Source organism: Pelecanus crispus, chromosome 7 (assembly GCF_030463565.1).
Source record: "Pelecanus crispus isolate bPelCri1 chromosome 7, bPelCri1.pri, whole genome shotgun sequence".
NCBI lineage: Eukaryota > Metazoa > Chordata > Aves > Pelecaniformes > Pelecanidae > Pelecanus > Pelecanus crispus.
The window spans coordinates 15,969,254-15,984,800 of record NC_134649.1 but is presented as its reverse complement, the minus strand read 5'-3'; the positions used below and the strand labels follow the sequence as shown (position 1 = coordinate 15,984,800).

Below are 15,547 nucleotides of genomic sequence, written 5' to 3'. Positions count from 1 at the left end.
CTAGGCATGCTCTGCAATAACTTACTTAGCATATTAAGGAGGCATTCAGAGTGTTCTAAATAGTCAATATCAAATTTAAAAAGCAAAAATCAATCCAGAGTATTTTCATTTCATCACTAAAGTTACCGAAACAATTCTCAATACTGAAATACATGCCCTTGGTCCACAAGACCTGATTATAAGATACCAGTAATAACTCTCCTTGTTACCTTGAATTTGTTTGGTGTAAGCTTCCAATGCAGTCCAAAGCAATTTCTTTTTAGTTCAGGAACAAGAATTATGAAAAAGATATCTGAGGATCTGTTTTGGGAGACTTACTAATGGAAGACTTCCACAGAATTCCATGAGGCTAGAAATCAAGCTACTTCTGTGTTGGCATGCTTGTTGACATTAAGCCATTAGATTAAAAGAACAAGGTTTGGGCATTTTGTACTACTGCAGTGAATCTCTGACTTTGTGCTTGCTTTAGCACTGTAAGAAACTACATAAACGCGCTTTTGTCACACCAGAGCCAAGAAGACAGATGTACATCATGCCTTTAGCTTCACTGGCAAATGCTGCAATCCCCTTTCCTACTCTATTTCTAGGACAAATATAAACACACCATTTGGAGTGGGAAAGTATTTGGAGAATTCTCATTCAAGCACTGTAGCCAACACATTACTTCATTTAAGCCACTTACTAAGATGCATAGCACTGATCCGAGGAAAGGCTTTTTCCTCTCAAGGCAGAATCTGTGCAAACGATTGACGCTTATCTTTTTGGAAATACAAGCTTAGCATCATGTATTTCTATTTCCCCAATGAAATGAATCAAATGTTATGTACATATTCAACATTTGTAACCATCCAAATGTCTCCCTACAAAAGCGGTAATCAAGATAAAAATTCACTTTTTCCCATGATTATTCATATGTGACCTGACCTTCCTCTAGGAATCTTTTCCTTTAACTTAAGGGCTTTAGAACTTTCCCTGTAACGTCTACAGAAACTCTTCCTTTTTTCCCCAGGAGAACCCATTTCTAACAGTCAAGAAGTAAAAGTAGTTAACCATGGGAGGAAACCTACCTGCTCCAATTTCATTTCCAATGCTTGGAATAATATCATCATCTAGACAATCCGGTAAGGCTCCTCTCTCTAGTTTTTCTTCAATTTTGCTTATTGTTTTTGCTAAAGAAAAATCTATGCAATCCTCCAGTACTGCAACATCATCAGCACTTTGCACTTCCAGGTTTCTTATCTTTGAACTAAAAAAAGGAAACCCTAGATTTTAAATTTATAATAATAATAATAATAAAACCAACCAAAAATATTGCGTATTTGCTATTTTTAAGAGTACACAGTTATTTACCTAATGCAACTTCATTGCTCACATTTGTGTGAAAGGTGCATTGATGGCAATTTCTCATTTTCATTATATAAGGTACCTTATTGTATTCCACATAAACCATTACAGGATTTTACATATTATAATGTAGGAGGCAGAGAAACAGCGCCATTTTCTACTTGAGAAGATTTTGGCATGGTCTTCTCACCCAACAACTTCATAACTAAATCAGAATAAAAGAAAGAAACAGAGAAATGTTCTCTTGGCTTTAGCTACTATCCTCTGCCTTGAATTCTGCTTCCCCCCCCCCCCCCCCGCTAACGTTTCTAGAACTCTGTCCTCTCTAGCTATACTCCTACCTTACTACCACAATTTCTGTATCGTTATGGCCTGGCCTAGGAGAATTCATTGATCCTAGAAGTTGCATACCAAAGTTTTCATAAAACCAAAATACAAGGTATGTGATGCATCTGCTACATAGGGTATCTCCTCAGCTTTCTTTTATAAAAAGATGACATTAGTTCCCACAGGATCTGAAGCTCCTAAGTTCTTATTCCAATATATCCTCATCCCAATGCAGCCTCCAAACTCCTTCTAGCTGCTAACTTTCTCCCACAACTTTGGGTTCACCCTGCAGGTCCTGTATCTGCACTTCTAAATCTCATGATGTGGTGCCAGCATGACAGCCTCCCCTGAACTGCCCAAGGCAAGTCCAAAGGGTCCATAAGTGACTCCCAAGTCCTCAAAGACAACCTCGGCCTGCGTCAATTCCATGTTCTGCCACCTTGCAGACAACATTCATCCTATTTCAGTATTTGTCCGTACCTTGTGGCAGTTTTAATTTGCTCCCAGGATTTTATGCATTTCTTTACTCTTTTCTTTTGTCCAGCTCTCCGTTTCTTGCTTTTACAACCTTGAATTTGCTATCTACAGAGCTGAAGCTTTTCAGCTCATAACCCCTGACAGCTGTGGTACTATTACTGACTCTCTCTTGCCCTGTGAGCCCAAGATTCACCAAAATAGGGGAGACCCTCGAGGGTTTCCCATCACAGTTCTGATCACAAATCAGTCTGCACCACCTAAGGGTGCTCTCTCATGTTGCCTCAGATGATGTATTTCCCACATGTATGCTCATTAGGCATCCTTTCACTGAAGGAGTTAACAGTTTAACTGTCAGCCTTGAGAAGTGCTTGAGCAGAAAACAAGAGTTTCATTGTTGCAATATTAATCACATATCTTCACTAACACTTTTTGGTGCTCTATGCAAGTAAACAGATAGCTACACTGTGGAGCTGAGGAGGACCAAAAAGTTTGATACATTTAGTTATACAAATATATATAAATGTAGAAGCATAGATGAGTAAAAATAACCTGATAGACAAAAATAGCAACTAAAATATTTTATTACAGAGATGTGTATAATATACCTTGAAGTTGTTCTTTTTCCCTTACTTCCAGAGCACAGTCTGTTCTGAGCCATGGGCATGGGAGCACATTTCTTCTTGTTTGCCACCTATAAATTTTTTTCAGAAAGTAGTGATTTTTTTTTTTTTTTAAAAACTAGTTAGGAATTACTTTTTTCTAGTGGTTTTTGTGGGTTTTTTTTCCCCTTTTTCATATATTCAGAATCAAGGACACTTTTCAAAGTATGCTTTTTAAACTTTCAAAAGCACAGTTTTCCAGTTTTATTTGCACATGTCTTTACCTTGCAACTTTCATGTCCATATGCCCAAATTATAATACATCCAATAATTATTTGCTTGTGGGAGTTTTTGCACATATACTCATAATAAATTCATGCATAAGCAAGGCTCTCAGCTATTATCAAAACATTATCTATTGAACTGTCAACAGAGTGCATTTCTTTGAAAAATGGTTATCATACCTTCAAAAACATGCTATTTTTATGCATTATTTTAATCCTATAAATTCCCTGTAGAAGGAAGATCAACAGTATTTTTTTACTTTCACTCAAGTAAATACTCTTCAAAAATTAGGCTTTTTTCCACTGTATTCTGATAAATAACTGCAGACAGCATTTTGGAAGCTTTAGCTCACCTCCTAAAAGATTCAATGTAATGGTAATTAGAGACTACTGAGTTTGTTCCTAATCTCAGTCTCCTTTCTCCATTATATTTCCCTTTCTGTATTCAGTTATTTTGCCTACTTGTTTATTATTACATCTAGAATACAGTAGTACTGTCTTCAGTATTATACTGGTGGGGGAGGGAAGGGGAGAAAGGAAGAAATTAATTACGTTCTAATACTTTGCACTTGGAATTCTTAATTTGATGTTCAAAACCCTGAACACAATGTTTTACAGATGAGGAAACTTAGAACACAAAAATTAAATGTGATGTAAGTCCACTTAACGACCAGTAGCACTGACAAACCCTGGTAAGACTGTCCCCATAGCACTGCTTTGAACACCATTTCCTTTTGGCTTCCCACCCATGTAAGTCCCCAGTGTAGCACAGCCTCAAAACCAGAAGTACTATGTGGAAATTATACTAGAAGATAAATTAACCAGAATAGTTTTGACTTTGATACCTTGGCATTTGAGTGTGTAAGAGATGAAACTTCAGGATACAGCGGAGCTCTGCAGAAAAAAAATTAAAAAATAAAAATCAACTGAACTTGTATAATAAAATAAACATTTTACAATAAAAATTCACACACACACCCCACCCCCCCCATCAGAATCAGGAGAATAACATAGATGAAGCATTCTATAAGCAACTGGCAGAAGTCTCACAATCACTAGCCCTTGTTCTCATGGGGGACTTCAACTTGCTGGACATCTGCTGGAAACACAACACAGCAGAGAGGAAACAGTCTAGGAGGTTCCTGGAGTGTGTGGAAGATAACTTCCTGACACAGCTGGTAAGTGAGCCTACCAGGGGAGGTGCCTCACTTGACCTGCTGTTTAAAAACAGAGAAGGACTCGTGGGAGATGCTGTGGTCGGAGGCCATCTTGTGATTAGCGACCATGATATGATAGAGTTTTCAATTCTTGGCAACATAAGGACGAGGGTCAGCAAAACCACTACCATGGACTTCTGGAGGGCAGACATTGGCCTGTTCAGGACACCGGTTGGGAAAGTCCCTTGGGAGGCAGTCCTGATGGGCAAAGGGGTCCAGGAAGGCTGGGCATTCTTCAAGAAGGAAATCTGAAAGGTGCAGGAGCGGGCTGTCCCCATGTGCCATAAGACGAACCAGCAGGGAAGACAACCGGCCTGGCTGAACAGGGAGCTTTTGCTGGGACTCAGGGAAAAAAAGGGGAGTTTGCCACCTTTGGAAGAAGGAGCAGGCAACTGAAGAAGAGTACAGAGAGGTCATGCAGAGAGGAAATTAGAAAGGCAAAAGCCCAGCTAGAACTCAATCTGGACACTGTTGAAAGAAATAATAAAAAATGTTTCTACAAATATATTAACAACAAAAGGAGAGCCAAGGAGAATCTCCATCCTTTATTGGATGCAGGGGGGGAACATTGCCACCAAGGATGAGGGAAAGGCTGAGGTACTTCATGCCTTCTTTGCCTCAGTCTTTAATAGACCAGTCATCCCCAGGGTACTCAGGCACCTGAGCTGGAAGACAGGGACAGGGAGCAGAATGGAGTCCTCATAGTCCAGGAGGAAGCAGTTAATGACCTGCTATGCCACCTGGACACTCACAAGTCTATGGGGCCAGATGGGATCCACCTCAGACTACTGAGGGAGCTGACAGAGGAGCTAACCAAGCCACCTCCCATCATCTATCAGCAGTCCTGGTTAGCAGGGGAGGTCCCAGATGACTGGAGGCTTGCCAATGTGATGCCCATCTACAAGAAGGGCTGGAAAGAGGATCCGGGGAACTACAGGCCTGTCAGCCTGACCTTGGTGCTGGGGAAGATTATGGAGCAGTTCATCTTGAGTATGTTCAACAGGCATGTGCAGGTCAACCAGGGGATCAGGCCCAGCCAGCATGGGTTCATGAAAGGCAGGTCCTGCTTGACCAGCCTGATCTCCTTCTATGACCTGGTGACCCGCCTGGTGGATGAAGGAAAGGCTGTGGATGTCATCTGCCTGGACTTCAGCAAAGACTTTGATGCTGTCTCCCACAGCATTCTCCTAAGGAAGCTGGCAGCTCATGGCCTAGGCAGGTGTTGTGGGGAATTAAGTTAAATCCAGTTGGAGACCAGTCACAAGCAGTGTTCCCCAGGGCTCAGTATTGGGGCCAGTCTTGTTTAATATCTTTATCAATGATCTGGATGAGGGGATTGAGTGCACCCTCAATAAGTTTGCAGATGACACCAAATTGGGTGGGACTGTCGATCTGCTCAAGGGTAGGAAGGCCCTGCAGAGGGATCTGGACAGGCTGGACCGATGGGCCAAGGCCAGCTGTATGAGGTTTAACAAGGCCAAGTGCCAGGTCCTGCACTTGGGTCACAACAACCCCATGCAATGCTACAGGCTTGGGGAAGAGTGGCTGGAAAGCTGCCTGGCCGAAAAGGACCTGGGGGTGCTGGTTGACAGCCGGCTGAACATGAGCCAGCAGTGTGCCCAGGTGGCCAAGAAGGCCAACAGCATCCTGGCTTGTGTCAGGAATAGTGTGGCCAGCAGGAGCAGGGAAGTGATTGTGCCCCTGTACTCAGCACTGGTGAGTCCGCACCTGCAATACTGTGTCCAGTTTTGGGCCCCTCAGTACAAGAAGGACATTAAGGTGCTGGAGCATGTCCAGAGAAGGGCAATGAAGCTGGTGAAAGGTCTGGAGCACAGGTCTTATGAGGAGCGGCTGAGGGAACTGGGGTTGTTTAGTCTGGAGAAGAGGAGGCTGAGGGGAGACCTTATCACTCTCTACAACTACCAGAAAGGAGGCTGTAGTGAGGTGGGTGTTGGTTCTCCCAAGTAGCTAGCGACAGGATGAGAGGAAATGGGCTCAAGCTGCGCCAGGGGAGGTTTAGATTGGATATTAGGAGAAATTTCTTCACAGAAAGAGTAGTCAAGCATTGGAACAGGCTGGCCAGAGAGGTGGTGGAGTCAAAAAAAGTGTTCAAAAAACGGGTAGATGTGGCACTTTGGGACATGGTTTAGTAGGCATGGTGGTGTTGGGTTGATGGTTGGACTGCTGATCTTAGAGATCCTTTCCAACCTTAATGATTCCTAGTTTTTAGTTTCATTAAAAAATAATCCAGCCACCAAGCCAGGAAACATGAAATTACTACTCTACCCTTAATTGGTTTAGTGGTGGACTTGGTAGTGTTAGGTTAATGGCTGTACTTGATGATCTTAAAGGTCTTTTCCAACCTAAACAATTCTATGATTCTACTATTCTATTTTATATGTCCAGAATTAACAATATAGCTAAGGTGGGAACATATACTAAGTTCAATCATAAATGCAGTCTGATTCTCTGCCTTTCCATTCTACCTTATTTGCTATCTAAATCACCTGGGGAGTCTAGGGTATCTAATACAATAGTTTACTTATGTACCAGAATCCAAATCTCATCTCTTGCAATTCAGGTGATTGCTGCAACTACTGGCTTATTAGATCAATGATTCCCTGTAGCAGGAGTACTTAGCCAGTATGCACAGCATTATCAGCTTCAACAAGAGAGACTGACAATCCATTACCAAAGATCACCAACAGCTCAGTGGTTAATATGCCTGACATACAAATCCCTGAATTAATACAAAGAAAATGAAGATATAAACCAGTGTCCTCTACATCCTAAGAGAGAGTGTAATTGTATGCTCAGATTGACTGTTGTCAAGTCAATTGACAGGGACTATCAAGTGAATATGAGGTGGGAGCAATTTATAGATTAAGCTTCACAGAATTTTCTCTGAAATATGTATTACAAATATTGCATCCATTTTACAGATGAAAAATCAGGAATGAAAAAGCAGCTTTCTTATCTGCTTGTTGGCTGAAAACCATGCTTCTTAGTAACTGACCCTCAGGTTAAATGATTAATTTTAAAATCTGCTGGAAACAAGCAGAAAGTTTTAGCATGCCGTGTACTGTTCAGGTTAAGTTTCTTGTCATATATATCACTTTTTTCTTTCAGAATGAGTTATGTGAATCTGTGTTATTGCACTGAAAGGCTATTTTTTTTACTACCCTTTATAATTTTTTTACGTCAATTAAAATGCTGGCTTATAAAAGATTTGGAATAAAATTTAAATTTCAGGCACATCAAGTCACCTCAATTTTTTTGCCCAGCTGATTTGAGCAAACATTTAGATCTTGCTTTTAAAAATTTCACAGACATCCATTCATCAACAGGAATTATCTGCATAAAGCTCCAGATTTTATTAATCCAAAAAAAAAAAAAAAAAAAAAAAAGCCTGGAGAAATCGTCTGTGTGTGGTTGGCAACAGACTTCAAGAATAGGATGATTAGTTTTTGTCTATTTACCCTATTTTCCTCATGCTTCCTTCCTATTGGCTAGCTTTAGGAGCATGCAGAAGGTGAGGATTTGCTGCCACAGAAATAGCAGTTATATGTTATTCCGAAAAACATGAAAATACAACATTTTCTATACTCAAGAAAACAATAATGTTTTTTCCATCAATAGACTGATTTGTTCCTACTATATCTGTTGTCTCAGAGCCTGCAGTTTAAAAAAACAAACAAAGAAAGCAAAACAACCTCCCCCCCCACGTTGTTCACTAAATTCCTCAAACTTGTTTAACCTTAATGGTTTCTTTCCTCTTCCCCATACATGACAACCCATTTTTAAAACCTCATAATACAGTCCTACAGTTGTTTGGTAAGTGAAATTAATGTGTAAATCCTGAAAAGGTATACAAATAAGTAGTTAGAGGATTGTGGCAACACTGAAACAGAAGCTAATGTTTAACAATTCTATCTCAGCATGTAAACACGAGATGCATGCGCATGAGCAAACCCTTTGTGTTTGCTAATCCTATTCAAAGTCTATAGCATGCTTGCCCATGCGCGTACAGTTCCCATTGCCATGAGCCTGGCAATGCTCTGAAGAGTGAAAGTGTAAACAAAAGCTGACTTCAGTGCAGTGTCACTGGAGCTGCTTTGTCTCTATGTAATTCAAGCTTCTCTGCAAAAAATTATGCTATAAAAACTCCCAAACAACTTTAAAATATACACTGACTTGGAGAGTGACTTAAATATTTGTTGCCTTTTTTTTTACTTTGCTTACTCATTTTTTTTTCTTAACCCGCCTTCTCCCCCAGCCCCCTGATACTACCTCTTTCTTTGCTTCAATTTCTCCCCTTCTTTCCAGTTGCTTTAGTGTTCATTCTCCTTAAAGGAATCAATGGAAATTTCAAACAGATATTTCAAAGATATCTCAAGTGCTTCCTTCAGATTTATGGCCTATCTGCTTGCACAATTTTGAAGGAAAAAAATTTTTTTAATTAAATACTTGGAACTAATCTAATTGAATGGCCTCAATGTTCACTCATGGATAATCAGTGTGCCTAATTCCTAGCACACATTTCTAATTTTTTTCACTACAGCATGGGATTTCAATTCTTCTCTCACATAAATGTTTACCAGAACACAAACTGTGGTTGTTCTAAGGTGTTTTAATTTATGTAGGTAATTGGTAGATCAGCTGCTACTCTGACATGCTAATTGCCAATATTTTTTTGAATTCTTCCAGCACTCCCGTTTATTTTAAATGTATACCATCAAAGCTGTTAACTCCCTTTGTGGGGCTGAATCCTCCGATCACATTACTTCATAAAACAGCCCTATAACTCAACTCCAGTTTGAAGTTCTTAAAAATCTTCTGTCTACTGTTCAAAATCCATCTAACAGAACATAAAACTAAAAGCCAGATGCAGAATTTGTTTGCAAAGCATGATTATACTGGTAACACATGGAGTTTCTTTTTTTTTCCCCTCTACAACTGACAGATACTGCTTTAAAATAGCTCATGAATAATTTTAACTGTAGTAGCAAACTATTGCTGGTATAGCTAGGCTTCTATCACAGACTTCCTGTCACGCCTCTTTGTGTACTGAAAAACCCTTTTACATTCATTAAAAAAAATCACATTTTGTTTTCGCTTTTACTCTGCACAAAAGTAATTATTTGATCATCTTTAGCAGACTTTCATATATACTATTTCAAAACAGTTTCCCAACTGCAGCTTAACATTTGAAGCATCTTGTAGTCTGGCCCTGTATCTTTGTTATCGAGATTACTGGCATCATAAATTCAGGAACCTAACAGATCAGATCCTTGATAAACTGTCTATCTTAAATTCACCCACTTCCTACACTATCAATATACAAACCCTTGAACAACTAAGTAAATAATAATGCCTCTGAACAACTAAGTAAATACAGCTATTTAGCCCCACTAGAGCTAATGGGTTTGAACTTACAGGCCAAAACCCACAGTTGCATATATGTTCATACAGGCCAAGGTATGTCAGCCTCAGAAGTGTAATGATTCCAGGTTCCAGAGGGTGGCAGCTGAATGTTTGTCTGGTTTAGGTTTTTGTGTTTGTTTTTTTTAATCAAGCACTTCCTGTCCCAGGAACATTTAGGCCAAGTTAACTGTGAACCGGTATCTATTTCTTTGCTTTGTCAGCTGAACTGCTTAAAAACCATCCACTGCCGAGTGCCCACTGTTTTGTACTGCAAAGAAACCTGTTACCTTACCTTGCTTTTTTACAGATGTCAGCACTACTTAGCATCCTAGATAGAACATTTCAGCAAAATCAAGACTTCCTTGAAATAACAAGGAACAACGCTTATTATCAATTGTTTCAGATAGAGGACAAAATTTAGACTCCACCAATCTAGTATGCTGCAAAGATAGATAAAACAGGAGCATGACTAGGGTGCAAGTCAGGGTGTGCAGGATCAGCGTGAAAGATTCCCCACGAATTATATGCAGCAGTTGTAAAGCACATACCTCTGTCTGTCATCTTCACATGACTTAGTCTGTACTGAAACTGGCCTAGATAGTATCTCCTGTTGGCCTTTCTTTATTTCAAAAAAAAAAAAAAAAAAAAAAAAGTAGTCAATTTTGGGGGAATGTAATCCATTAAAGATGAATTGCATATTCGTAAATCACGGATCACAACAACTATAGTCTACTATGGAAAAGAATGGAAACTATAGTCTGCTGTGGAAAAGAACTGCTCAAACACAGGAAAAGATTGCTAAAAATTAAAGTGTCATTGCTATCCCCAAACATTTATTTCTGCTCCAAAACATGTAATTGCCTTTTGCCTGTAAAACTTTTGCCCAGCTTAACATCGTCTGAGATGCTGTTACCCTCCCTCCTTTTTCTCTGAAATATAGGAGTAGAAAATGCACAGCAGGTGGAACAAATTTTCAATTTTCCATATTGCACAATTAAGCCTTAAATCTTTATTCATGCAATATGACCATAATTGGACACTGATATGTTGTATGCACTCTAGAGAACAATTTGGTCTGAATGTTCAGATAGCTTCTATGTTGCTAAGTTACAGTTAGAAAGCATAATCCAGAACAAAATGCAGTTGTCCTGTTCAGCATTTTATTTTGGCTTTTTAAACTTAGACTGGTTTTCTTTTGCTGTTAAATGTATATCTGTGCAATCTGGCAGTGCCATGTGGTATATTAAGTGCCCTAAGAATATTTGATCTTCTGCTGTATTTAGAGAAGGAAAAAAAAAAAGTGGTTTTATTGTTGCTGGTTTTTAAAGGAAAGAGACTAGATGCTATTTTGGACGCTTATCTGCTTCTGTTCAAATGCCAAGCGGTTAGCCTCAGCTTACCAGAGCTCAAGAGGAGAATATGTTTTAACAGGACGTAAAAATGAAGTTTCAACAGTAGGAAAAGTGCATATACATATAGCTTTCCAGAAGACTTAATAATTTGCTTTTTAAGCCTTATTTATTTGAGTGGACTTACAATGAATGTATCTAATATGCAGAACACCTTCTCCAGACTGTTTTGGGTATTAACCATACCTCCCCCATTCCCTTTTTTTAATTTGACCAATTTTCATATAAAAAATCCACTCTATCTGGTACACAGCCACACCAATGTTAAAAGACAATACTGACAATAAACAGGAAATTTTTCTGTTTTAAGAAAGTTCCCTTCTTACTAACTGCATATTTTCTATTTATGTTGCTTATTCTTTGTATTTCTGTCAGCTTGAACAATGTAGATCCTATTTCACTAGGATGTTATTACAGCAGTATCTGGTTTTCAAATACTAATTTTTTCTTAGTATTTAAGACATGAAACCACCTACACATACTTTTCTTAAACACCATAAACAAGCTTTTAACGTGATTTTATGTATATATCTGCACAAATGCTCCACACATCTATATGAATATCCACCTACTTGATGAAATTATATTAAAAATACTTTTGGATGTGTTTTTAGTAGAAGTTTACAATTTTGAAAAAAAAAATGAAAAGCTTAGATTGCATTTGAAACCAAAATACTTTTAGGTGTCATGGTCTAAATGATTTCTTTTGAAACTTGACCCTGTGTGCATGTGAACCAAGGCTAAGTTACGTAACAGTCTGCATAACCTACTCACCATTACTTCTTCAGCCTGACGCACCAGTTTTTCTGTTTTTGCTTCTAATTCTGCATTTAGTCGCCTGAAAGAGTAAGAATGCTTGTCACTCAGTTTTTGAAAGATTTAAAAGAAATAAATATAAGCATTACAGTATGTCTGCCTGAACAAAGTGAAATTTTAATAAATCCTACAAAAGAACACTGGAATATACTTCAGGGTATTATCAAAGTTGCATTTCAACAATTTCCTGGGTTTCTGTCAAATCAATAGTAATAAAACACCTATACCCATTAAATGGTAAGGTTTAGACTATAATTCACCAAGGGTGTCCTTGGTTTTGGCCATGTCATTGCTTAATACACATTTTACGTCTTTATTTCCTCATCCCTTTCTGTTTTTAACACAGCCTTTACCTTAGGTATACTTAGCAGCAGGGGTTGGGGAAGGAGTCATGTACAATTACATTCACATAACTAAAATGTGTCACTACGCATATGTACAGGTTAAAATAAGCTCGCGTTCTTGCACACTTTATAGCTTTTCATGCAGTGCGACTAAGTGAGTTTCTGAGACGTGGCTCCTTGTACATCCTCACCATTCACAGGGGCTAAGAACTGACCGGTAACAGGGAGCGCTTTTAAATGTGCTTTCACTGCATTTGTCACCAAGCTTTAGAGCTTGTCAGCTTTTCTTTAACAGGCTTAAGCACTTATATATTCATAATTTAAAGTAATTGTCAGTGGTTTAAATGCAGAAAAATCTTATGTCCAATGCTGTGTGATAGAAGCGAGGCCTAGAGCAGCGCACGGCCTACCCTGAGGTGCCTGTGTAAAACGGCGGCAGGAAGGCTGTACCGTGCCGGGAGAAAGTTAAAACATTGCTTTTGGTACGCTCTGGGGGGGCTAGTTGAGGGACTCGGATACGGGGGATAAACTGTAAACTCCGTTAGAACAGCCAGCAGCGAGCCGGGTAACGCTGAGGTGACAGGGCCGGGCCGCCGCCCCCGGCCGCCTCCTTACTTGTACGCCTCCTCCTTGGCCAGCAAGTCGCCGCGCAGCAGGCCGGTCGCCACGGCGGCGGGCGGCAGGGGGCCGCCGAGCGGTCTCCGCACCTGCGGCGAGGACGAGTCAGTGTGCGGGGCGGGCAGGGCACGGCCACCCTGCCCCGCGCCCCTTCCCGCTGCCCCCGCTCGTCTCCCCGTGCCCGAGCCGCCGCCTTACCCCGGGCAGGCCCCCGCCCCGCCGGATCCCGCTGCCGCCGCCCGACGCCATTTTGTTCGCGCGGAGGCTGCTGCGTGGCGTCGCCTTCGCCAGGGCAACCGGCGGCCGCGGCGGCGGTGGCGGCTCTGCCTCCGGCCCCTGCTCCGCCGCGGCGCCGGGGGACGGCCGCCCGCGCGGCCTGCTTCCCTCCCTGGCGCGGCCTGTAGCCCTGGCCAAGCCCGCTGGCACTGCTGGGTGGGGAGGGCAGGGACGGGGGCAGCCACGTTTCAGCCCTTGCTGCTAGGCAGTGGGAAGCTGAAACGCTTCGTTCCCCGTTGCCTCGCACGGTTTGGTGCCAGGGTGACGCCGTGTCAGCCCCCCCGTGACAGCAGTTGCGGTCCGAGGGCACAGGGCCAGGACCCCTGACCAGAGGCCGGGGAGCGTCCGGCTCCTGGCGTGGTGCCAGGCTGCCATGGGTTTCGGGTGAGGGGGAAGTGGTAAGGTCCGAGGTGGCATTACACTTACTATCGTCATAAATATTTATTACAACCCTTCTGTTCGAGCCTTTTGGCCTTGCTACGTATTGTCCTGCCACCATCCCTCCATTTCAGTGTCTTAAACGCCTGTATTTGCGGTATTATGGCAACTCTTCCACCCTATTCTATTCACTGCTCTTTTCTGCGGTCGTCTCTCTGCATTTTCTGTTCCCAGTTTTCTGGGATCGTTGCCTGGTTTATAGCCTTGTCCTCCGCCATGCGTTTGAATCTCTCCATTATTTTTGTCCCTCACCCCCGCACTGTTTGATTTTGCTGCGTTTCTCAGTCACCCACGAGCCCGTTCCCTCTCTCATCTGTCACTCTCCCACTCACCTGCTCATTCACTCCAGTTTCCTTTCCCAAATTTCTAACAGATGCTGCCCCTCCATGCGACAATGGCCCCGCCATCCTGTGCACGTATAGGTAGCTGGGTATCTATATAGCAAGATTAATATAGCTCTATACCCTGAGTTACGTGGACTGCATACGATTTTAATGAAGAGATCTGCACAGGGGAAATCAGAAGGGCTTAGCTGACTGGAAATAGAAGGTCTGTGCATAGTTGAAGGATTTCTGCAGAGGTATTAGTTGCAAAACAGAAGAAATGCTTGGAGAAGATTAACTTTGAGCGCTGAGACATGCAGTGTAATGGGATAAATGGAGGTGAAATGAAAGACAGGACAAATGTGATCAGTGAAAGGCAAAAAATAGAATAGAAATATCAATATAGAAAATGAAAGTGCTTAACAATAATGTTGATACAAAGGTATTGACACAAAGGGGGAAAAGAGCGAGCCTATGAAAAAAGTTATGGAGACTTTGAAAAAATTGTCAGCCAAGAAGTCAGTCCATTACAATAATTTTAGAATTTTTTTTTACTAATAAGAATAGAAAGAAGTTAATGGTGGCCTTTCAAAAAAAGATATGCAGAATTTAACTCTATCAGTTATGCTCTTGATTTGGAGAAACAAGAAAGGGTGAGGTCAACAGTAGAAACCAAACCTCCACAGGGGGAAAGACTGATTTTTTTAAGAAATAAGTTGTAGATTCTGTGAGAGATTAAAACATCATAACCAAAGAGAGGTTTTAAAAACCTCTCTAGTGAGGTTTAGTGAGGTTCTGGGGGATTTTAAGAGAAACAGGGGAGCTAGAGAAGGGAAACAAGGTTGGTGGGATGAAAGCTACAAGGAGAAACATGCTGTTTCCAAACAGCAACAATTCCGCCCCCCCCCCCCAAAAGTACTATTTCTTTTTGCAGAACTAAAATATCATCTTAGTAATATTCTTAGTGTTTTTAAAGTTCTCATCCAATATAGCTATAAGATCATAACACCTTAAAAATGCCAAAAGTATTAGCTAAAGGATCTCTGCTAGTTAGATACTGAGGCAATAAAATCACTGGTTGAGATTAGAGAGATTAGAGCCACTGGTTTTCTAGCCAGCTTTTAGCTAAGTCTTAACAAATAAAAGAGGGGTAATTTATTATATCATAAATGATTAAGTATGTTAACAAACACAGCAACGCAAGGTTCTTTTTGTTTAGAGCCCTCTGGGAATAACAACATACATATATATGTGAGGCACATATATTGGGCGGTGAGGCACTGGAACAGGTTGCCCAGAGACATTATGGATGCTCCATCCCTGGAAGTGTTCAGGACCAGGTTGGATGGGGCTTTGAGCAACCTGGTCCACTGGAAGGTGTCCCTGCCCATGGCGGCGGGAGGGGGGTTGGAACTAGGTGATCTTTATGGTCTGTTTGAACCCAAACCGTTCTATGATTCCATGATTAGGTTTGCAGATTAGCACAATTTTTCTAAGATCCACAACATGATTTATTTAATATGATTTAGTGAAATATTGTATCAACTGGATTTAGAATTCAGCTACCTACATTTGAAATAATATGAAAAGATGAGTATGTTTAGATAAGTATTTCTTAGTGAACTTTAAAGTATTTCTCCAGAGATGTGGA

At 41.0% G+C, this 15,547-nt stretch overlaps 1 protein-coding gene across 3 annotated transcripts in view; it reads right to left on the bottom strand.

Moving 5' to 3' along the window:
* The window catches only part of TEX9 (testis expressed 9), a 28,581-nt gene extending 15,458 nt beyond the window's left edge, over positions 1–13,123 (bottom strand). The window contains exons 1-7 of one of the 3 annotated variants that reach the window (XM_075714643.1): positions 13,058–13,123; positions 12,857–12,948; positions 11,856–11,919; positions 10,221–10,291; positions 3,877–3,925; positions 2,754–2,839; positions 1,068–1,246 (exon numbers count right to left, since the gene is read on the bottom strand). In XM_075714643.1, coding sequence (XP_075570758.1) covers positions 1,068–1,246; positions 2,754–2,839; positions 3,877–3,925; positions 10,221–10,291; positions 11,856–11,919; positions 12,857–12,948; positions 13,058–13,108 — 592 coding nt within the window. In that variant the 5' untranslated portion in view covers positions 13,109–13,123. Of the gene's footprint in view, positions 1–1,067; positions 1,247–2,753; positions 2,840–3,876; positions 3,926–10,220; positions 10,292–11,855; positions 11,920–12,651; positions 12,712–12,856; positions 12,949–13,057 lie in introns of those variants that run through there. The other 2 variants (XM_075714645.1, XM_075714644.1) reach the window with 2 other exon arrangements.
* Between the last annotated feature and the right edge of the window lie 2,424 nt (positions 13,124–15,547).